General features: G+C 45.9%; 1 protein-coding gene across 1 annotated transcript; it reads right to left on the bottom strand.

The window, feature by feature from the left end:
• Nucleotides 1-856: 856 nt before the first annotated feature.
• On the bottom strand, nt 857-19,826 carry myo1e.2.L (myosin IE, gene 2 L homeolog; the record flags this gene model as incomplete). Its single annotated transcript, NM_001086970.1, is given in 28 exon segments — nt 857-1,368; nt 1,767-1,948; nt 2,047-2,239; nt 2,481-2,534; nt 2,695-2,852; nt 3,178-3,324; nt 3,834-3,979; nt 4,522-4,691; nt 4,832-4,946; nt 5,044-5,188; nt 5,267-5,365; nt 5,526-5,632; nt 9,369-9,450; nt 9,599-9,684; nt 9,877-10,044; nt 10,262-10,348; nt 10,426-10,512; nt 10,641-10,721; nt 10,853-11,049; nt 11,463-11,595; nt 11,673-11,807; nt 12,127-12,258; nt 12,698-12,787; nt 12,872-12,959; nt 13,062-13,156; nt 13,857-13,946; nt 16,436-16,573; nt 19,697-19,826. Coding segments are annotated over 28 exon segments (3,285 nt in total). The 3' UTR covers nt 857-1,291.
• Nucleotides 19,827-24,805: the final 4,979 nt, after the last annotated feature.

Raw genomic sequence — 24,805 nt, 5'->3', positions numbered from 1 at the left:
GCAGAGAGCTGAGCAGAAACCTCTCCATTGCTTGTGAAAAGGAACTGGATATAAGTCTTCCTTTCTTAGATGCTGATGAACTACAGTAGATGTGAAATGATCTGATAAAGCTTTCTGTAAGGAAAGTCCTTTATCCAACAGGATCAAAAGTAAAGAGAGAAGGCGCACACCCTTTAAAATGAATTATAGGGTGCTAATCCATAGGTGACTCCCCATAAGGGTCTCCATATAATCTATAACTACTGCAAGGAATGGATAGCACACCCAATTTAAGAAAACCAAAATTAATTTATTATAAAAAAGAAGAAAAAAATCTAACAGAAAAAAAATTTACAAAACAAAAGCATAATGGGCTCATTATGCTTTTGTTTTGTAAATTTTTTTCTTTATCCAACAGGAGGCAGGACAGACTGACCATCACTGGGATTTTTATTGCTGCTCAGGAGACCTCGGAGCTTTAATTCTGGAGGTTCTAAAGAAGTTGCTTAGTCCATGAAACCCAAGAGAGACCAAATCCATCCAGAAACCAGACAGGGGCATTATGGGGCCAAAGCAAAATGTCGCTGCTTTTCACTAATTCTGCCATTTTGGGTTCCAAGTTTTTCGTTTCAGTGACCAGACTGGGGAAACCGTGACTCCCTGAACAATTATCTCGGCAAAAATTTCCTCTTTCCTCTTGGAATGGAAGATACAATGACTAATGTACCCGGCCAATACTTGGTCAACCCGTAGTGTTGTCTCCTGACTGGTTGGGTTCTGCCCCTTCCATTCCCGCATTGAACCTTCCATCATAGTTTCATTAGAAGGTCGCTGGGAGTTGCACTGCTGATATCTGTATTATAACAAAACACTCGGCAAGGCACAATTTGGTTTATTTAGTGGGTACAAGATGGAAAGGATCATCGTAGAATAATAATGATAGGCTGCCGTGGGGGGAATATTATATGAGGGGTAAATATAAGAACTTTCTCGGTGTCCCAAAGTCCATGAAATGTTTCTGCCTCCAGCAAGTAAATACACTGGGGGTCAGTGGCTACATAGTCCATCTGTCCCTCAAGCTCCTGTTCCGGCCGGAGGTGTATAGACTTGGCACCAGCATTACAATGGCTCATACTTTATGTATTTTTTAAAAAATAGATTTCTTTAAAAAACAAAAATTAAAAAAGTTGTTCGATTTCTATAAACAAATCCGGATCTGCTTGGAGCCGGTGGTCCTTCCTTATCAGGATGGGTTGGTTATACACCAGATGAGCCCCCCAGTAGAGGATCAGAACATGGGGCAGTGGTGCGGTCAGATCTTCTCCACGTAATTGCCTGGAAACAGTCCTTCTCTGCCTCGGATCCGCCCCTGCCACCAGCCCGATGGGTCTATGGAGGAGAGAGGAGGGTATTTACACTTACATTCATTCTACATGGATCTTAGTAAGGGGGGGCGCAGTCCCAGTATCTCTGACCCCAGAAGGGGTGGGACTTATCAGTGGTGGGTAGTCCTGGTGCAGAGCTGTGTTTGGTTGTTAAGGAGTGTGTGGGATGGATCAGGGCTTGGTTTATTTAGACAAGCGATTTTTTTGTTTTTAAATTGGGGCCCTGTTGTCCTTAGCTGGAGGGCCCACCCCTGTGCGACAGCACCTACATGGGCAAATGCCTAAACATTACCCTCTCCAGGAAAAAACAGACAACCAAAGAGGACAGGAATATGGCGCTATCAGGCTTTCATCCCCTCGAGAGGATGCTGGGAGTTGTATGCCACATCCCTTTGATCTTACCTTCCCTGACAATCTCCAGCTGATCGTTGGCATTGAAGCTGAGCTCATCGGTGTCCTGTGCATCATAAGCATAGAGTGCCCGGCAGAGGGGCAGGGCAGGCTGTGGCTTGGGCTTTGGGGCGGGCTTGGACCTTCCACCTCCAGGGACAGGCTTGACTTCCTTGGAGCGCCTCCTAAGGATTCTGGGAGAGAAGAACTCAGGTTTTAGAAATGAGGAACCTTACTCAGTCCCTACACCTATATTTCCATCCTATCCCCCCCCAATACATTGTCTACTGACCCCGCTGTGCCCTGATCTGGAACATTCATGAAGTCCAGGTTGACCGGCGTGGGAGGAGCCTTGGCACGGGGACTGGCACCTTGTCTCGGTAAGGTTGGTTGCTCCACACTTAGCTGTCGTGATGTGAATGACATTCTTTGCAACATGGGTGGCCGCGAGCTCTTCTTATTGCCTCCATTTGCCCTTTGGTTCCCTGGGTGCAAGAGGGTAACAAGAGAGATCATGTGATTGACCAATCCTTACTATACAGTTGATACACTTAGGCAGCCCCTACTGAGCATGCTCCCGTTTCTGCAAAACTGAAACTGAACTTCCCCTTTAACAAAGCTCAGATCTGCCTGACGGAGGTGCAATTCTCTGGGGTACAGGTGAATTTGAGGAAGACTTGATGCATTTGTACCTGAATTCAGTCATGTTTGGGCCCATGTACTCACCGGCCGGTGTGCTGCTCAGATATTGGCTCTTGCGGTTATCCTTACGAGTGGGTCCTGAGACAATAGGGAGAGGGTGAGAGACCATACAAGGGGGTCCCTAGGCAATATGGGGTATGAGGCAGGAGTAATTAAGGCTAAATACAGGGTTCCATGGATAATAGTGACGAGGATACAGTCAGTTCTATGTGAAGCGGATTCTCTCAGTGATACTCACGTGAGTTGGGGGGCAACCCCTGCCCAATACTGATAACCAGAACCTTCCCATTGATCTTGGTCAGCGCCATGTCCCCTATTCCATTCTGGAACTGGATCTGTCGTGTTCCCGCCGCTCCCCATGGTGCCCAGCCTTCCTTCTTCACCTTGAATTCCAGCCTGAGAGGGGGAACAAGAACACGGCAGGGGTCACATGGGTTTTCCTCCCCTAATACTTCAAACCCTCACTGGGATGATGGCGTTTCTATTCCATGGATCCCTACTGGCACTGGGAGGGAGAGTATGGCTAAACTGACCCATTTATCCCTTCTAGCACTGGGACGTTGAGTGCAGCTAATTCATTTGTTTCCCTCCCATTGAGTGCAGATTCTATATAATAAACTACATTCTGTATAAATATTAAGAAGAGGGCGGAGCTGATCACTTACAGGGGGACAGGCAGGGCCCCCCCATACCTCACCCCCATACAGTGTCAATTTCTTACTGGTTGCTGAATTTTATGGGCAGTTTCTTCTGTTTCTTCTCCTCGTAGCGTTTGTACAGGAGGCTGAGAAACTCCGTCTTAAACATGGTCTCCAGGACGCTGTCGTACTGGGCCTCGTGGAGGATGATGAAGTCGTCTTGCAACTTACTGGGAAGGGACAACAGCACCCGTTAAGACATCCCCATATCAGAGTTTTATGTTATGTTCACAAAAACAGCCCAGGAGAGACCCTGTAGCTCTGGTCCAAGAATGAGCCCAGCAGAAGTAGACAATTAGAGACCCCTGCAGTTCTGGTTCAAAAAGCAGCTCAGCAGACAGAAACAGACTAGGAGAGACCCCTGACACTCTAGCCCAGCAGAAATAGCCCAGGAAAGAACCCTGCAGCTCTAGTCCAGGAAGGAACCCAGCAGAGAACCCTGCAGCTCTGGTCCTAGAAAGAGCCCAGCAGAAACCGACCAGGAGAGAACCCTGTAGTTTGAGCCCAGGAAGGAGCTCAGAAGAAATAGGCAGAGACCCCTGCAGCTCTAGCCCAGGAAGTAGTCCAGCAGAAGCAGCCCAGGAGCGAGGCAACTGCAGAATCCCAGGGAAAGCACCTAGTCCCATCTAGTGTATTACAGCTTAGTGACAGCTGAGTGTAGGGTCCATTATGCACTTACCTCATTGATACAGACTGAATGTTCTCCACCTCAATCTTCCTCTTCAGAACCTCCTTAATTAGACCCTTTTCTGGTCCCTGTTTCACCTTCTCCCGACCAATCAGATACAGGAACTTTGGTGTCAGGACCATGTCACGTTTGAGTGTCTAATCACAAAAGAAGAGCTTGGCTTTATAAGGACACAGTGTGGTGGCCATCCTGGTATGGTGAGTCCCTGTAGTGGGGCAGTGGCAGGTTCTCCTAGTTACCAAATATGAAGGGTCCCAGCACTAGATCGTATCACACGACTACCCAAAGACTCTTCTCAGAAGAATACAACTGGGGTCCCAAACCATTTTGACAAGTGAGACACTTGACACTTGAAACACCACAAGCATGAAAAATGTTATTGGGTGGTGCCAAATAAGGGCTGTAATTGGCCATTTGGTAGCCCCTATGTGGACTGGCAGCCTACAGGAGGTTCGGTGGATTTTTATGCACCAAAACATGCCTCCAATCCTTGAATTAAAAAATAAGCTCCTGAGGCCACTGGGAGCAACATCCAATTGGTTGGTGAGCAACGTGTTACTAACCAACCACTGATTGGGGATCACTGCTCTACAATATGGCCGTCCAGTATGGACTTCACCCAGTAAGTAAAACCCAAGTGGATTGCAGCCCCCCAGTTAAATCAGGTCATTCCTCTCACCTTGAATCTACGGTCGTATTTGGTCACAATGTCTGCAAAGTCGATCCTCTCCCTGCGCCCCACAAACTGTCGGAGTTCGGGCCGACTGTCCATGCCAATGTAATCACCTACAAAGTTGCGGTTGATGCTGTTCCTCCTCCTTTCCTTCTGGTTCAGGACAATGCTGGAGGCTGCAAATGGGACAATGGAGGATTATGATCTGCTCCATGCGCGGGGCACTGGAAATCTCACTTTGTGGGTCTCATTAGAAGTCTGTAAATTGCAACCCCAATCCCACTAGTGCACGTGATATCTAAAGGGCAACACTCACCTTCCTCCCGCATGCGAATATACTTGCGCACAGCCGTGTGCTTGCGCCAGGCTTTCTGAATAACGCGGGCGTAGTTGTCATACTTTCGTTCTCGCATCTCCTCCAACAAGAAGAGCTACAACCAGAGTTTGGCAACATGGGTTAGTCTATTTAGCCACTGCCAGATCTCACATAAGTGCCCGGAACCCCAACTATGACCCCAAGTCACTTACCGACTCTGGGGCTTTAATAAACACTTTGGTCCTTCCCAGCTGATACTGATCGGAGTCCATATTCACTGAGCGCAGCAGATGTATGACGCCCTTCTTCTCATCACCGCTCCATCGCGGCCACGTCTCACGGGTCAAGATTGCGTACCTGCCAGAGACCCCACAATGAATAAGCCCCCTAAAATCAATGCAAATTCACTCAGGTGTGCAGATCCCCTCCCTGTACCTGTGCAGGAACTTCTGGAACACTCGGCGGTATGCGTAACCGGCACGTCGAACACGGATGTTCTCTCGGAGCCCCAAATATTCCACCTGATGTTTCGCCCTAATAATGAGGAAGAGGGGGTCGAATCCCACCCAATTTGTAAATATAATTTGCATTATTGAGAGAAAATATCATTCTAAGCGATTTCCTGTTCCTTTTGGCAATTTTCCCGCCCACTTTCAAACCCTCAGGTGCTGCTTCTCTCCCCATCCCCAGGTACCTGCTGTCCTCCCAGTCCCGTGGTTTCTTGGTCTCATTGGGCTTTATACATCGAATGTAATGAGGGGTGCACTTCATCAGGGTCTGTACTAAATCGTTCGCTTGTTTCTGGGAAAGACAATAGTTTTGAATTATCGGTGTTGGGGTTCAGTATTTGTGACTGTCCTGGTGAGCCATAAACCCAACTTATCAGTATTTTACCCCAATGCCTGCGCTCTTACCCCAATATATGTCCTGCCCCCCAACATACTGTTGAAAAGGCATGGATCCAACATGTCATTCCTACTCCCCAATACCAAATCCCTAGGTGCCCCATATTAATTCTTGAATCCACCATGTCATGCATGTAACCCAACACACAAACCCTGGACCCAACATATCAGTCCTATATCCAAATAGCTAAGCACTGGACTCAACATATCATCCCTGAATGCCAATATACAAGCCCTGTATACAACATTAGTTCTATTCCACAAGCCCTGGACCCAACCTTTCAGACATCTACCCAAAGATCCAAGCCCTAGACCCAACATATTAATCCTGGGCCCAATATATAAGTCCTGGACACACCACATCACAACTGTACCCCAACACACAAACCTTAGATCCAACATCAGTCGTGTAACCCAACACACAAGCCCTGGACCCAACATATAATCTCTGTTCCACAACACACAAGCACTGGACCCAACATATCAGTCGTGTAACCCAACAACAAGCACTGGACCCAACATATCAGTCGTGTAACCCAACACACAAGCACTGGACCCAACATATCAGTCGTGTAACCCAACACACAAGCACTGGACCCAACATATCAGTCGTGTAACCCAACACACAAGCACTGACCCAACATATCAGTCGTGTAACCCAACAAACAAGCACTGGACCCAACATATCAGTCGTGTAACCCAACAAACAAGCACTGGACCCAACATATCAGTCGTGTAACCCAACAAACAAGCACTGGACCCAACATATCAGTCGTGTAACCCAACAAACAAGCACTGGACCCAACATATCAGTCGTGTAACCCAACACACAAGCAATGACCCAACATATTGTAGTAATATATATAGACCGATTGTAATTAATCCTTAGGTAGAAGGTATCCTGAGTTTTTATGACTCCTTCAAAGGAGCTCATCCTGTCTTGTAATAAAATGCAAGATAAGAAATAGGTGGGACACATTCCAAGAGACCATCTGGAGAGGGTCTTTTACATTTTAAAGAGGAACTGTTTGTACAGTTGTTATTGGTAAAAGGGACATCTAAAGAAATTAGCTGGTTTTCCTGTTTAAATTGTCATCAGCCAATCAGAACCATTCCCCATTTGGGTCAATGGCATAGAAACAGTATAACAATGGAATTGGTTTTTGGCTGAAGAAAGAAGAAGAAAGGGGAAGGAGGGCTAAAGAGAAAGGGATGGAAAGGAGAAGAGATTAGGAAGCAGAGGAGAAGAGGAAGGGAAGAAGAGGGAGAGAGAGAAGGAAGGAAGTATGACCCAACATATCAGTCGTATAACCCAACAAACAAGCACTGGACCCAACATATCAGTCGTGTAACCCAACAAACAAGCACTGGACCCAACATATTAGTCGTGTAACCCAACAAACAAGCACTGGACCCAACATATTAGTCGTGTAACCCAACAAACAAGAACTGGACCCAACATATCAGTCGTGTAACCCAACACACAAGCACTAGACCCAACATATCAGTCGTGTAACCCAACACACAAGCACTGGACCCAACATATCAGTCGTATAACCCAACAAACAAGCACTGGACCCAACATATCAGTCGTATAACCCAACAAACAAGCACTGGACCCAACATATCAGTCGTGTAACCCAACAAACAAGCACTGGACCCAACATATCAGTCGTGTAACCCAACAAACAAGCACTGGACCCAACATATCAGTCGTGTAACCCAACACACAAGCACTGGACCCAACATATCAGTCGTATTACCCAACAAACAAGCACTGGACCCAACATATCAGTCGTGTAACCCAACACACAAGCACTGGACCCAACATATCAGTCGTGTAACCCAACACACAAGCACTGGACCCAACATATCAGTCGTGTAACCCAACAAACAAGCACTGGACCCAACATATCAGTAGTGTAACCCAACACACAAGCACTGGACCCAACATATCAGTCGTGTAACCCAACAAACAAGCACTGGACCCAACATATCAGTCGTGTAACCCAACAAACAAGCACTGGACCCAACATATCAGTCGTGTAACCCAACACACAAGCACTGGACCCAACATATCAGTAGTGTAACCCAACACACAAGCACTGGACCCAACATATCAGTCGTGTAACCCAACACACAAGCACTGGACCCAACATATCAGTCGTGTAATCCAACACACAAGCACTGGACCAAACATATCAGTAGTGTAACCCAACAAACAAGCACTGGACCCAACATATCAGTAGTGTAACCCAACACAAAAGCACTGGACCCAACATATCAGTCGTGTAACCCAACACACAAGCACTGGACCCAACATATCAGTCGTGTAACCCAACAAACAAGCACTGGACCCAACATATCAGTAGTGTAACCCAACACACAAGCACTGGACCCAACATATCAGTCGTGTAACCCAACAAACAAGCACTGGACCCAACATATCAGGTCGTGTAACCCAACAAACAAGCACTGGACCCAACATATCAGTCGTGTAACCCAACACACAAGCACTGGACCCAACATATCAGTAGTGTAACCCAACACACAAGCACTGGACCCAACATATCAGTCGTGTAACCCAACACACAAGCACTGGACCCAACATATCAGTCGTGTAACCCAACACACAAGCACTGGACCCAACATATCAGTCGTGTAACCCAACAAACAAGCACTGGACCCAACATATCAGTAGTGTAACCCAACACACAAGCACTGGACCCAACATATCAGTCGTGTAACCCAACACACAAGCACTGGACCCAACATATCAGTCGTGTAACCCAACAAACAAGCACTGGACCCAACATATCAGTCGTGTAACCCAACACACAAGCACTGGACCCAACATATCAGTAGTGTAACCCAACACACAAGCACTGGACCCAACATATCAGTCGTGTAACCCAACACACAAGCACTGGACCCAACATATCAGTCATGTAATCCAACACACAAGCACTGGACCCAACATATCAGTAGTGTAACCCAACACACAAGCACTGGACCCAACATATCAGTCGTGTAACCCAACACACAAGCACTGGACCCAACATATCAGTCGTGTAACCCAACAAACAAGCACTGGACCCAACATATCAGTAGTGTAACCCAACACACAAGCACTGGACCCAACATATCAGTCGTGTAACCCAACAAACAAGCACTGGACCCAACATATCAGTCGTGTAACCCAACAAACAAGCACTGGACCCAACATATCAGTCGTGTAACCCAACACACAAGCACTGGACCCAACATATCAGTAGTGTAACCCAACACACAAGCACTGGACCCAACATATCAGTCGTGTAACCCAACACACAAGCACTGGACCCAACATATCAGTCATGTAATCCAACACACAAGCACTGGACCAAACATATCAGTAGTGTAACACAACACACAAGCACTGGACCCAACATATCAGTCGTGTAACCCAACAAACAAGCACTGGACCCAACATATCAGTCGTTTAACCCAACACACAAGCACTGGACCCAACATATCAGTAGTGTAACACAACACACAAGCACTGGACCCAGCATATTATCCCTCTTCCACAACACACAAGCCCTCGATCCAAACATATCAGCTATACCCCCCTCTAGAGGCACCGGGTTTACCTTGATCTTGGTGCCTGCCGTACTTGGACGCCCTTTCTTCTCCGCATTGAGATTTTCTGGGAATCGTTCCCTGATGAACGGTCTATGGGACACAAAGGCAATGCTAATGTGTAGCCCCCAATGGGAGGACAAAAGACAGAAGAGATTGGGGCGCACCATAGGCAAATGATAAATTGACCTGGGGGTAGGGATTCATATTTAGGCCGAGAGGACAAGACTTTGGCGCTTACATTTCACTGCTCTGCATCAGCTCAATCAGGTCAGTGAACAAAACATCCCGGTTCCGCTCACAAAATCCATTGACGTCGTACGACACCTGTAAAACATAGGATTGAAGCCAAACGTCTGCCCGCAGCCCCCATAAACTGCTGTCTTCTGTGGCAAGTGCTGTGCCACCCTTCTCCTGCCCCATATCACCCCCTCTCTTTCCAATCCCACCCACACATTCCCCAATATACCCACCATTCCTCTGCAGTACCCAAATTATTTCCATGCCCCGCTGCCCTACCTTTCCAGCATAATGGTGAATAATGAAGCCCTTGTTCCAGCTGTTGAAATGCTCGTGGCTACCGATGGCCGACTGGAGTTTCTGCAGGAGCGTCTGGTCGGCACCCTCTCCCTTGGCATGCATGGTGGCACACACATCGTCCAGGATACTCATCACCCCCGGTGGGTTCTGTGGGCACAAAAAGGAAGGGCAGTCGCATCACTACACTCTGGTACCTGGGGCCATTGGTTCCACATGGAGTGAGAGAGTGGGGGCAGCAGCTGTAGTTCCCTCTGATCTGCTCCTGGGGGGGGGGGGTTCAAGTAGGAACCTTCTTTTTGGACCATTTCCAGACTCTTCAGCCTGGGTAGCAGCCCCTGAGCCCAAGAGCTCCCGTCAGACTCACCACTTTGTTCTCTATCAGGTCACACACGACTTTATTGTTGAAATACTCAATGGGGTTCCAGTGGATCCCTTCCTGCACATATTCCTCCTGTGGGAAGAGACAAGTGGGTCAGAACCACAGATCGTCCCATAACCTCAAAAAAACCAGACTCATTGGTGACTCACCTGTTCAGCTTTCAGCGTCAGTTCAATGAAGATTTGCTGCAGTTTCTCATTCACAAAGTTTATGCAGAATTGCTCAAAGCCGTTTTTCTGGGAATTTAGAAGAAAGTTTCAGCCCCATAATATGCCCCCCCCCATCCTTCCCCTGCCCACCCAGATGCCCTTTCCACCTTGCCGCTACCAATCATCCTATGCCCAGAGCTTTGGGTCCCTCCTACCTGGAATATCTCAAAGCCGTATATGTCCAGCACCCCGATATTGTACTCCTCAGCCTCCTTCCTCATTGCTTTATTAATGGCCTGCAGCAAACACACAAGGGGGGCATATGAAGAGGGGTCCGTGTATAAGAGATTTGGGGGGGGGGCAGACAGAGATCAGGGGAGATTGGGCAGGAAAGGAACAGACAGCAATTTCAGCAGAAGCTTCTCACCTCCACCAGGTAATCGAAGAGGCGACTGTACAGAGCTTTGGCCAGAGCATCGCGGGTGAAACAGGCCTGTTCTGCGTTCAGCGTCACGTCAATCACCTCCGATTTCCCTCCCCATTTACTGTCCATCTTCCTGCTGGTCAACTTCTCCTGCAGCCGCATCTGGTCAATGCCAAGTAGATAGGAAGGGAACGCCAGGACTGGTGGGGCAACAAGAAGACTCATTGACCTACAGCAGTGTCCCATCTCCCCCCAGTGCCCCCTATTCCCCTACATCTGATGAACCCCATTCCCTACCACTCGTGTTTTCTCTTCCCCAACAGTTAGTTCACCCCATTTCCTACCACCAGTGCACCCCATTACTTCTTACCAATGCCCCTGATGAACCCCATTCCCTACCACTTGTGCCCCCTCTTACTCTACAGATAGTCCTTCACATTCTTTGCTGCCAGCACCCCCTATTATTCAACAGTTGGTACAGCCCATTCCCAACCACTAGCAGCCCCTCTACCCCTGCAGTTGGTGCAGCCCATTCCGTAGCAGTGGTGCCTCCTGTAGCCCAGTAGTTGGTTCAGCCCAATTTCCCCACTTTGTGTCCCGGGGTCCCACTTACAATCCTGACTCTCCACCTCCGCGTTGTTCCCATTCTCCCTAAAGGTGATGTTCCCGAGATGTAGAATTCCAGCCACAATCTGTAGCACCGACGTCTGAGTATCGGGGTCCAGACCCACCACATTCATGGCCAGCTGAGGGGGGAGAGACAGTGGGGGGTCACATTAAGGCCAAACTACAACTCCCAGCATTCCCAGTCAGTGGCACTCACCATGGTTTCTGCAAACTCCTTTTTGTCACTTACGTCCTCCACGTGATACACGGACGACTGATTCAGGTAGAAATAGTAATCGGGGGAGGTGATCCCCAAATTCTCCTTATCCTCGGCTGACGCCCCCTCTAGTACCTGCAACACAGGGAGAATTACCCCGGGGCCAAATTGTGGGGCCACTTATTGCAAATACCCTGATATTGCCCGCGGAACCCAAAAGTACTTCATTTTAATCCCATAGAGACCAAGGGGCGGCCAACTGGTCGCCACGGCAACCTCAGAGGTGTATGGGGGGGCTGCGGTTATTTAGGTTAAAGGGAAACTTCTCCTTCGTTTGTAGGAGAAACAGGGAGGGGCTACGGCGGAGGATTTGTGTATTATGAGCAGCCCCGCAATGCTTCATGGGAAATTTGCACCTAAATCTGCACATGTGACTTAACCCTTTACTGCTCACCTGGTAGAAGATATGGAAGCTCCTCTCTCCTGAGTTCTGACTCACAACACGCGATTTCTCCAGGAGAAAGTTGGAGATTTTGCCTCCGTCCGGCTCCCCCCCACGACTGAACTGGATCTCAAAGTATTTGCCCTGCGGTGAGACGGGGACAGGACACGGGTCAGTAAATAACCCGAATTTACCCAATTTCTTCCATTCAGCATTGCTCCGTTATTAATGGAACCTCTCAATTCAGCCCCCGAAACTTTATGTGCTGTTCTACTCTCAGTGTATCCCCTCCTCTGACCAACTGCAACTTTCTACACTGTCCTAATCTCAATGTATCCCTCCTCCTGCCCAATCTGACCAACTGCAACTATTTGTAGTGTCCTCCTCTTAATATAGTCCCTCCTCCTGCCCAGTCTGACCAACTGCAACTATTTGTAGTGTCCTCCTCTTAATATATTCCCTCCTCCTGCCCAGTCTGACCAACTGCAACTATTTGTAGTGTCCTCCTCTTAATATAGTCCCTCCTCCTGCCCAGTCTGACCAACTGCAACTCTCTGGTGCTCCTAGTGGTCCCGGTACTTACAAATCTGCTGGAGTTGTTGTTCCTCACAGTCTTTGCGTTGCCAAATGCCTCCAGCAGGGGGTTGGATTTGAGAATAATGTCCTTTACGTGCTGCAGGGGGGCAAGATGAATTGGGGGGTGAGCAGAATATTAAATGACAGCAAGTCCCTAATTCTACCCACAGCCCCCCATTACCTGAACTTTGGGGCCCCCACCGGAAACCTTGGAGATGTAGCCCATGATGTATTTGGCTGCCACAGTCTTCCCGGCTCCACTCTCCCCACTGCAAAAGGGACAGACCCTCGTTACTGACAGCAGAGAATAATCCGGCGCTCTACAGAGTGCAAGCTCCTCAGCCCAGTCTTGTTATTCCCCATCCACTCACCTGATGATCACACACTGGTTCTCCCCATCTATCAGCATGTTACGGTACATGGTATCGGCCAGCGCATAGATGTGGGGCGGGTTCTCATATTGGGCCTGTGGGAGGAGAACAGCAGAATAAATAATATAAATATATAGTGAATAAAGTACCCCCTCTTGTAATTATAAGGATATTATAAGTTACCGAGGAGTTTCATGACCATATAAATACAGGTCATGGAACTCCGAGGTAACTTCTAATATCCTCATATTTTACAACTGGGGGTACTTTATTTATTATAATACACAAGTTTCAGTGAGTCATGTGACAGAAATGACATCAGAACTCACCGTTTATAACTGATGACATCAGAACTCACCGTTTATAAGGATATAATTTACAGGATATTCATGGCTTTTGTGTAATTATATATAAATAATAATATATATATATATAAATATAATCACATATTATAATAATCCTTGTGGTACTGTCACATCCAGCCACTGGGAGGCAGTATTGCCCAATGGGAGTAAATCCACCTCCAATAAATAAATATAATAGAGGTGAGATCACTAGGAAGGTGCAGTCACAGTGATTGGGGTGTGGCCCTTAGTTATCAATGTGGGGTCAGTGATTCACTTCCTGGGGTTCCGCTGAACCCACATGTCCCCACGTCTCACCTACAGATCATTAACCTGTGACCTGCCCGGCTGAGCACTACAGTCACAATAATATCCCAGAAAAAGGGAGACTTTATTAATCAATAAGACACAAAAGGGTTAAATTCCATAGGGGCAGAAATAAACGACTCACCGCTCCCTGGTACATCTCAATCTCTCGGTCGGTGAAGTAAGGCAGCTGCTTGAAGGGGTTAACAGAGATCAGCACAGGGCCAATATATGTCTGAGTGGGAGGTTAAAGGGTTAATAAATAGAGACGGACAAATCTGGTCAACCTCAACATTAGTGCAATGAAGTGCTAGCTCTGTGGCTCAACCATTGTATATCTTGTTCTAATCCTGTGTCCCTGTCTGTCCCTCCTATTAATAATAATAATAATAATACCTGTCCCTGTGTCTCCTGTCTGTGCCTCCTGTCTGTCCCTCCTATTATTAATAATAATAATAATACCTGTCCCTACTATTAATAATAATACCTGTCCCTGTGTCTCCTGCCTGTCCCTCCTATTAATAATAATAATAATAATACCTGTCCCTGTGTCTCCTGTCTGTGCCTCCTGTCTGTCCCTCCTATTATTAATAATAATACCTGTCCCTCCTATTAATAATAATAATACCTGTCCCTGTGTCTCCTGTCTGTCCCTCCTATTAATAATAATAATACCTGTCCCTGTGTCTCCTGTCTGTCCCTCCTATTAATAATAATAATAATACCTGTCCCTGTGTCTCCTGTCTGTCCCTCCTATTAATAATAATAATACCTGTCCCTGTGTCTCCTGCCTGTCCCTCCAATTAATAATAATAATACCTGTCCCTGTGTCTCCTGTCTGTCCCTCCTATTAATAATAATACCTGTCCCTGTGTCTCCTGCCTGTCCCTCCTATTAATAATAATAATAATAATACCTGTCCCTGTGCCTCCTGCCTGTCCCTCCTATTAATAATAATAATAATAATAATACCTGTCCCTGTGTCTCCTGCCTGTCCCTCCTATTAATAATACCTGTCCCTGTGTCTCCTGTCTGTCCCTCCTATTAATAATAATAATACCTGTCCCTGTGTCTCCTGCCTGTCCCTCCTATTAATAATAATAATAATAATAATACCTGTCCCTGTGCCTCCTGCCTGTCCCTCCTATTAATAATAATACCTGTCCCTGTGTCTCCTGTCTGTCCCTCCTATTAATAATAATAAAAATAATACCTGTCCCTGTGTCTCCTGCCTGTCCTTCCTATTAATAATAATAATAATACCTGTCCCTGTGTCTCCTGCCTGTCCCTCCTTTTAATAATAATAATAATACCTGTCCCTCCTATTAATAATAATACCTGTCCCTGTGTCTCCTGCCTGTCCCTCCTATTAATAATAATAATACCTGTCCCTGTGTCTCCTGTCTGTCCCTCCTATTAATAATAATAATAATAATACCTGTCCCTGTGTCTCCTGCCTGTCCCTCCTATTAATAATAATAATAATACCTGTCCCTGTGCCTCCTGTCTGTCCCTCCTATTAATAATAATAATAATAATAATACCTGTCCCTGTGTCTCCTGTCTGTCCCTCCTATTAATAATAATAATACCTGTCCGTGTCTCCTGTCTGTCCCTTCTATTAATAATAATAATACCTGTCCCTGTGTCTCCTGCCTGTCCCTCCTATTAATAATAATAATAATACCTGTCCCTGTGTCTCCTGCCTGTCCCTCCTATTAATAATAATAATACCTGTCCCTGTGTCTCCTGCCTGTCCCTCCTATTATTAATAATAATAATAATACCTGTCCCTGTGTCTCCTGCCTGTCCCTCCTATTAATAATAATAATAATACCTGTCCCTGTGTCTCCTGCCTGTCCCTCCTATTAATAATAATAATACCTGTCCCTCCTATTAATAATAATAATACCTGTCCCTGTGTCTCCTGTCTGTCCCTTCTATTAATAATAATAATAATACCTGTCCCTGTGTCTCCTGCCTGTCCCTCCTATTAATAATAATAATAATAATAATACCTGTCCCTGTGTCTCCTGCCTGTCCCTCCTATTAATAATAATAATAATACCTGTCCCTCCTATTAATAATAATAATAATACCTGTCCCTGTGTCTCCTGTCTGTCCCTTCTATTAATAATAATAATAATAATAATACCTGTCCCTGTGTCTCCTGTCTGTCCCTCCTATTAATAATAATAATAATAATAATACCTGTCCCTCCTATTAATAATAATAATAATAATACCTGTCCCTGTGTCTCCTGTCTGTCCCTCCGATTAATAATAATAATAATACCTGTCCCTGTGTCTCCTGCCTGTCCCTCCTATTAATAATAATAATACCTGTCCCTCCTATTAATAATAATAATAATAATAATAATAATAATACCTGTCCCTGTGTCTCCTGTCTGTCCCTTCTATTAATAATAATAATAATAATAATAATAATAATACCTGTCCCTGTGTCTCCTGTCTGTCCCTTCTATTAATAATAATAATACCTGTCCCTGTATCTCCTGCCTGTCCCTCCTATTAATAATAATAATAATACCTGTCCCTCCTATTAATAATAATAATAATAATAATAATAATACCTGTCCCTGTGTCTCCTGTCTGTCCCTCCTATTATTAATAATAATAATAATAATAACTGTCCCTGTCTCCTGCCTGTCCCAGTTATTATTTGCCCCAATAGTTAATTAATGGGGGCGGAGTTGGCAGGATACAAAGATGTAATCGTCCATGTATCTCTTTTTCAGGTTGTCCACGATGGCTTCCTCCGTGATCTTGGAGAGCAGAACCATATCGTCCACTCCGCTCTGCCGCACATTCTGCGTCTGCCAATGGTAACGCTCCTTGCTGCCCTGTATCAGGTACATCACATATAAATGAGTCTCAGTGCCCCTGAGCATGATGGGATATCCCTTGCCTGGAAACATCAATTAGGTTTTCTAGTTGGCTGGGGATTTGCATTTCCTTGCACAGCTCACTTCCTGTGCTGAAACAGACAGGAGCTGCTCCAAAGCAGGAAGTAAGGAGTGCAGCACAAAACAGCTTCCCCCCCCTCCGACTCCTGAAAAAATATTAATATAACAGAACAGTAACATCAAAAAATTAAAGTAATAAAACTATAATGTAGTGTTGCCCTGCACTAGTTCAACTGGTGTTTGCTATGGGGGAAGCCATTCAAGCACAGGATACACAGTAGATAAGAGATAAGTACTACTATAGTTTATATAAACAAGCTGCTGTGTAGCCATGGGGGCAGCCATTCAAGCACAGGATACACAGTAGATAACAGATAAGTACTACTATAGTTTATATAAACAAGCTGCTGTGTAGCCATGGGGGCAGCCATTCAAACACAGGATACACAGTAGATAACAGATAAGTACTACTATAGTTTATATAAACAAGCTGCTGTGTAGCCATGGGGGCAGCCATTCAAGCACAGGATACACAGTAGATAACGGATAAGTTCTGAAAAATCCCATTGTATACTATAGAGCTTATCTGTTATCAGCTGTGTATTCTGTGCCTTTTCTCTTTTTTCAGCTTTGAATGGCTGCCCCCATGGCTACACAGCAGCTTGTTTATATAAACTATAGTAGTACTTATCTGTTATCTACTGTGTCACCTGTGCTTGAATGGCTGCCCCCATGGCTTCACAGCAGCTTGTTTATATAAACTATAGTAGTACTTATCTGTTATCTACTGTGTATCCTGTGCTTGAATGGCTGCCCCCATGGCTACACAGCAGCTTGTTTATATAAACTATAGTAGTACTTATCTGTTATCTACTGTGTATCCTGTGCTTGAATGGCTGCCCCCATGGCTACACAGCAGCTTGTTTATATAAACTATAGTAGTACTTATCTGTTATCTACTGTGTATCCTGTGCTTGAATGGCTGCCCCCATGGCTACACAGCAGCTTGTTTATATAAACTATAGTAGTACTTATCTGTTATCTACTGTGTATCCTGTGCTTGAATGGCTGCCCCCATGGCTTCACAGCAGCTTGTTTATATAAACTATAGTAGTGTTTCAGAAGCAAACAATCCAATTGTATCAGTGCAGGGCAACACTACATTATATTTTCATTACTTTTTAACAATTTCATTTCTTGGTGTTATTGTTTCTTTAAGTCTTAAAGTGGCAGTATGCTGCACCATGTGGGGTCAGATAAGAATTGCTGATAAGAATGAAAGATTAGTGTGCAAAGAAATAAGACTCCCCAGGGCCATAGAAAGGTTTGAAGCTGACGGCTGGAAGCACAATGCCACAATAAAGGCTGCAGGGAGTGTCGCTCACACCCCATTAACTCACTTACAATAAAGGCCAAGTGGTGCCTCAGGGAAATAGAGGAAGAGGGAGGGGCCGCATTAACCCTTTTGGTGCTGGGATCTACAGAGAACTTTTACTGGCTGGATACGGCCCCTGTGGAAGTGGTTTGTGTGATTTACATGCCCCCCCACACTGGTATAACCAACCACCCAACCTGCAGAGCTGACAATCTAGGCAGTGGCAGTCATTCACATTGTGTAGATCTATATGCACCCCCCCCCCCCTAATTTAATAGGGTTTGCTCCAATATTCTGCCCTGCGCCTGTAGAACTGCTCTGTACTGGGGCTTTATAACTGAAGCCAAACGTCCCAGGTAAAGCAGCAGTGATGGGGTTAATGACACACCTGAGGAATGTGATCAGCTCCTGCCCCTCCCCCTGCACCTTCCCCCGCCCCCAGCATTCAGGTCTGAGCAGAGCCGGGCAGGAATGCGCCAAACACTCCAGGAATCTCATCCAATTGCAGCTGAGTGGGAAGAGTTTCCTGTTGCACCGGCTACTTCCTCTAAGACATGAGTGCCCAGACTTTACTAATGTCAGGTCTACTTCTAGTGATGTTGTCTCATTGGGATCTACAGCCATTACATCATTGTTACCCCTCTGTTCCTTGGAAAATATTAATTAAATATTAATCAACTATTTCTATGTGTCTGTGACATAATAAATATGTGAATATAAAGATTAAAACAGGAGGGGGATTTAGACAAGTTGTTTGTTGAGTCTTCAGATTTACTGATCCCCAAGTAAATTCTTTCCTCCCCTCATTTAACAAACGTCCCCCCCGGTGTCACTGCTGGAACCAAAAGCAACTTCCTCTTCTACAGAACAGGAAGTGAATGGGACAAAAGTAAAAAAGTTCCATTTTATTGGCTGTGATCATGGGGTGGGAATGATAATTTGGTGCACAGTCAACTTCCTGCCCAGGAGCTCAACACTGAAAACACTGCAGGAAAACCAACGTGGGGACTGAGCACATTTATGTATCACACAACAACTCTAGGGCCTCACTCTTACACCATGTGATCTGTTCCCTAAACCCACAGACAGACAGAGACAGAGAGAGAGAGAGAGACAGACAGAAGACAGAGAGAGGGAGAGTTAGAGAGAGAAACAGAGAGTCAGAAAGAGAGAGAGACCCAGGGCAGGGGGTGGGGATTGGACAGTTGTTACTGGGGGGCAGTTTGTTGTTGCACTTGGCACTTCCTGTTGCGCAGCACTAACACTTCCTCTGCTGAGCAGGAAGTTGGCGGTGCCCATGGAGACACCAAAGAAGCAGAAGATCCGGGTTCAGAGTAGAAATGCAGAACTGGACCCAGAGAGGAACCCCCTGCACCCGTCACTTCCCCCAAGATCCTCCCACCCCTGTACCCCCTGCCCATCACTACAGGAAAGTGTCAGCTCACTGGGCGAGACCAACCCCCTCCCCTGAAACAACAGAGCAAAGTCCAAACAGACTGAGAATCACTTTGTGGGACACTGAGAGGAGCCGCCCACTCATTAGTTTCCCAGGGGCCAAACTCCCAGGGGCCACAGAGCAACAGCCAATCACAACTCCCCCCTCCCCCCATGTTACACAAACACTTGGGAAGTTGGGGAGATTTTCTTTGGGGTCCAGGAATGAAGAGAGGGAGGGGGTCACTTACCATTGTGAGTCTCTGGTGTCTCCTCCTCGCAGTCTCTTCCCTGTGTCTCTCAGGCTCAGGTCTCACTCACATTCCCAGCAGTCTCTCCCTCTCTGTCTCTCTGTCTCTCTCTCTCTGTCTCTCTGTCTCTCCCCACTCCCGGGACAGTCTCTGTCTCAGTCTCAGTCGCTCCCAGCCATTCCCTCTGTCTCTGGGCGGTTCCTGCAGGTGAGGCTGCACCTGAGGAATTGGGAAATGATTGAGCGCCACCTGCTGGATATTCAAAGTAACACGCGGTCACGTTCCTGTATACAGAGAACTATTGCGCGCCACCTGCTGGACAAACGATGAATATCCCAGCGAGTAATGTGCTGCTCCACCTGCCGGTCACCGCGAGTATTGCGGCGCCACTAACCGGTTTACTTGGACTGGGAAGTCCTAATGATTCTTCTGCGCCACCTGCTGGTTACAGGGAATACTGCAGCCTTTTTATAATAATCCGGCGCCACCTGCTGGGGAAGAGAAGTACTGCATCCTGGGTCCTCGCTCAATAGACACAGCCTTCCAGAAGTCACTAGTAAAAGCCAGTCTTTATGCGCCTCCTGCTGGGGAAGAGAAGTACTGCACCTTCAATGACATGGGGCCTATTTGCCCATAGCCACCAATCAGACCTTTGCTTTTTTGTTCTAACTGTTAGGTGAGTGCTCAAATCAAATTGTTGACTGGTTGCTATGGGCAACTTCACCCTTGATGTTTCTCTCCAATGTTAATAAATAAGCCCCAAATGTAAAGTGTATTGACATAAGGTACATGAGGTGTGAGTAATGGGGATCCCTTGTATAGAGGTGATTACCCCCCAGGTACAAGGCTCACATATTGGGGTGTTTTGCCTCTGTAGAACTCCATTAGCAGCCCAGGAGCACTTTATTGCACAGACGTGTAATACTGAAACTCACCACTAAGTGGCGCATATTCCTGACATCAGTGTTGGACTTGTTCCAGCAGAGGGCGCAGTGTGAGTAACTCTAGGCCTGAGATGATCCAAGTGACAAACGAATCCATTCCTGTCGTTTGGGAGAGATTGGGAATTTGTCAAAGAGATGAAGCCGTTCCCTGAGTTACTGCCGTTACTTGGACCCTCTGGCTCTAAAGTCTCTAAATTAAAGGGACTGGAGGGAAAGGAAGAAAAACCTTCATTTTCAATTAGGGATGCACTGAATCCACTATTTTGGATTCGGCCGAACCCCCGAATCCTTTGTGAAAGATTCGGCCGAATACCGAACCGAATCCGAACCCTAATTTGCATATGCAAATTAGGGGTGGGAAGGGGAAAACATTTTTTACTTCCTCGTTTTCTGACAAAAAGTCACGTGATTTCCCTCCCTCCCCTAATTTGCATATGCAAATTAGGGTTCGGATTCGGTTCGGCCAGGCAGAAGGATTCGGCCGAATCCGAATCCTGCTGAAAAAGGCTGAATCCTGGCCGAATCCCGAACCGAATCCTGGATTCGGTGCATCCCTATTTTCAATAGTTTTTTTATTGAAGTGTTAACGTAGACATTCAGATTTATCACAAAAGATCAAGATTATTGACTAGAGAATCAATACAGAAATTCAAACCGATGCTTGAGAGCAAAACATAAAACATAGTAACCTTATTTAGTTCATTAATTGGTTAATTCGTTAATAACTTCTCTCGCTGAATCCTTCTGCCCTGCCAAACCCGAATCCTAATTTACATATGCAAATTAGGGGCAGGGAGGGAAATTGAGTGACTCAAAACAAGAAAGTAAAAAAATGTTTTCCCACCCCTAATGAATCAGGGGTTTAGAAGAATCCAAAATAGTGGGTTTGGTGCATCTGCAGTTATAATACACAAGAGCCATGAATATCATCATCATTTATTTATATAGCGCTGTCAAGATACGCAGTGCTTTACTGCAGTTATAGCAAACAGGGAATAAATGGTGGATAAGAGACAAGGATTACAGATACAATAGGGTTAGAAGGACCTAGAGATTAGAGTTTACAAACTAAAGGTTAGGGTACAATTTAGACATTAGGATTATATAAACACTTTGTCATTTATGATACAGCAATGATTAATTAAGGTACAGTGAATAAGCCTCTTTAAACAGATGGGTCTTTAAGGAGCTTGAAAGTTTGGAAAGAAGGAGAAAGTCTGACAGCTTGTGGCAGAGAGTTCCAGAGAAAAGCAGAAGCCCGAGAGAAGTCTTGTAGGTGAGAATGGGCAGAAGTGATGAGAGAGAAGTGAGGGAAGATCAGAAGCAGAGCGTAGGTTTCGTGAAGGAGAGTATTTGGAGATTAGAGATGAAATATAGGGAGGGGTTTCATTATTAAGGGCCTTGAATGTGAGTGTAAGTAATTTGAATTTGATTCTAGAAGAGATTGGGAGCCAGTGAAGGGACATACATATGGGAGCAGCTGATGTTGAGCGGTGAGATAGATGAATGAGTCTAGCGGCCGCGTTTAGATCAGATTGGAGTTGTGAAAGGTGACTTGTGGGAATACCTGTGAGGAGTAAGTTGCAGTAATCAAGGCGGGAGATGATGAGAGACTGAATCAGTGTTTTAGTTGATTCTGAACTGAGATAGGGTCATATTCAGGGAATGTTGCGCAGTTGAATACGACAAGATTTTGCATATAATATCCAGTAAATTATATCCTTATAATCGGAGCTTAGTGATGTCATTTCTGTCACATGACTCACTGACACTTGTGTATTATAATAAAAGTTCCCTTGTTCAGTAATGTAACTAAGCAGGGTCTGTGCCGTGCAGCCGCCGCCCCCCCCCGGACGCAGTTTTTCCGTGCGTCTTCACATCAGCACAAGTGTCCGGAGGGCCCCAAGAGTGTGTGTGTGTTCGCACCCCCGGTTATTACCCCCCTGCCATTAAGAGAAAAATTGCAAGCGCACAGTTTGCCTTTAAAAATTATTATTATAAAAAAAATGAGGTGTTAGTCCCAGACTTTGGCTAAAATATGTAAGCTCACGTGCCAAGTCAAGAGCCTAATTATATGTGAGTCCTACACTGTTTGTGAGCCTTATAGTTTGTAGTGCATTTAAAGGAGAAGGAAAGGCTAAAAGTAAGTGAGGTTTATCAGAAAGGTCTATATAAATACACCAGTAACCCCTCAAAGTAATGCTGCTCTGAGTCCTCTGTCAAACAGCACATTTCCTTCTATTGTGTCCTCATGGGCTTCTGTATCAGACTAACTGTTTTCAGCTTAAACCTCCAGGGCTTGAGCATGCTCAGTTTGCTCCTCTCTTTCCCTGCTGTAATCTGAGCCCAGAGCTATGAGTGAGCAGGGAGAGACTCAGGCAGGAAGTGATGTCACACCAAGCTAATATGGCAGCTGCTATCCTAAACAAGCAGAGAGCTTCTAGAGCTGTTTACTCAGTATGGTAAAGTATTCTGCAGAATAAATATAGTGATTTGTCTCCCCTCCCAGTTTAGTTTCTTTCCCTCTAACGCCTGGTCCAACCCACGACATTTCTTATTCAGCAGGTTCAGCCCAGATCTGCCCCCGGGTATTGGAACTGGATCCAGGAGACCATGTGACCAGCGCAAATTGGGGGCGGGTCAGTGTGAAACGCAGGAAGTGTCTCAATCCAGAAGTGGGAGCGGAGATTTCAGTGGTGGGCGGGTCCAGTGGCTGCAGTGGGCGTGTTCTGTTCTGTCGATGGTCGGAGTCAGGAAGTTCTGGCCGGACGAGCTTCTCATAATCAGAACATATTGAGGATCTTTAGATCTGAACCTATTGCAAAACCATCAGACATTGGGATTGGCCAAACACTGGCGACCAATCAGCTCTTGGTTCCCCACATGACCATGTAGAAAACTTTATCTTACAGACCGTTATTCCCAACATTCCTGGAGCAGATCCTGCAGATCCATTGGTTCTTCCCAAAGAGGCAACAAATAAGTGGCACAACAGCGAGGCTGCTGGGAGTTGGAACAGACCGATCTCTTGGGATTGAGCCAACAAGGAATTTCTCCGGAGAAACAAGAGCGGCAGCGACTAGAGACTAATGAACACTTGGACCCAGGAGACCCGACTCATTATGAGAAGCAGCAGAAGTTCCTGAGATTTGGAATTGAAACTGGGAAAACTGACATTCCGCGGGGAAGTATCTTCACTACGGGAATCGCTTGTGGGTCAGTCGCAGTTTTCCGTTTGTCCTTCTCCAGGACACGGGACGTCCCTCGGGATTTTCCTTCAGTCCCAGTTCTGGGGAAGATCCGACGGGACAATGTCGATATTTTCCACCAACTGGCGACTTCTCCTCACGGGACCACGAGCAGCAGAACTGGATTCACCAGAGACTCCCCTCTGCCGGGATTTAGCTTTTTGGGACCATTTTGGGGGATGACTTCCTGTCCAATCCCAACACTTTCCAACCTCATTTGGACTTTGGACCTGGGACCTTCTCTTCTCGACTTCTGCTACAATGCTTTACGAGTCAGAACCGCCAGTGCAGAGACACTACTTCCAATAGTAAACCCACGAAGAAGGAGAAACTATTGGATATTGAGATTTTCTTTCATCAGGCAACATTTTATTTCTGGGTTTTACTTGCCCTTTAATTCTGCCACCTCAAAAGTATTTGGCACTGGCACAGCAGATTTTGTTGACCCAAAGTTATACTTTAATTGAGATTAATTGTAAGACTGTTATAGAATGAATTCTTAGCAACATTTCAATTGGTCTTTGTTTTATATAGTTATTGAATCATTGTGCTTCTCTACAGCCTTCAAAGGGGGTCACTGACCCCAGCAGCAAAAAACTATTGCTCTGTGAGGCTACAATTGTATTGTCACTTATTCCTTCTTCTGTTCATCCCTCTCTCATTCACACCACTGCCAAGTTGCTAGGGTAAATTGGACCCTAGCAACCAGAAAGCTGCTGGCATTTCAACCGGTCAATACAAAGTGAATTGTACTTAGTTGATTTAAAGGGGAACAAGTCCTTACTGGATGTCGTACTCTCTGTGACACAAAGAAAAAAGAAAGAGAATGAGCTCTGCAGGGGCAGGACGCAGGGAATGACATCAGAGCTCTATCAGGCCCCGCCCCCAAGGAGTTGACAACAATTACAACAAGAGAC

The sequence above is a fragment of the Xenopus laevis genome, chromosome 8L (genome assembly GCF_017654675.1).
Source record: "Xenopus laevis strain J_2021 chromosome 8L, Xenopus_laevis_v10.1, whole genome shotgun sequence".
In the NCBI taxonomy this organism is placed as follows: Eukaryota; Metazoa; Chordata; class Amphibia; order Anura; family Pipidae; genus Xenopus; species Xenopus laevis.
The sequence above is the reverse complement of the archived record's forward strand: the minus strand, read 5'-3'. Positions and strand labels throughout refer to the sequence as shown.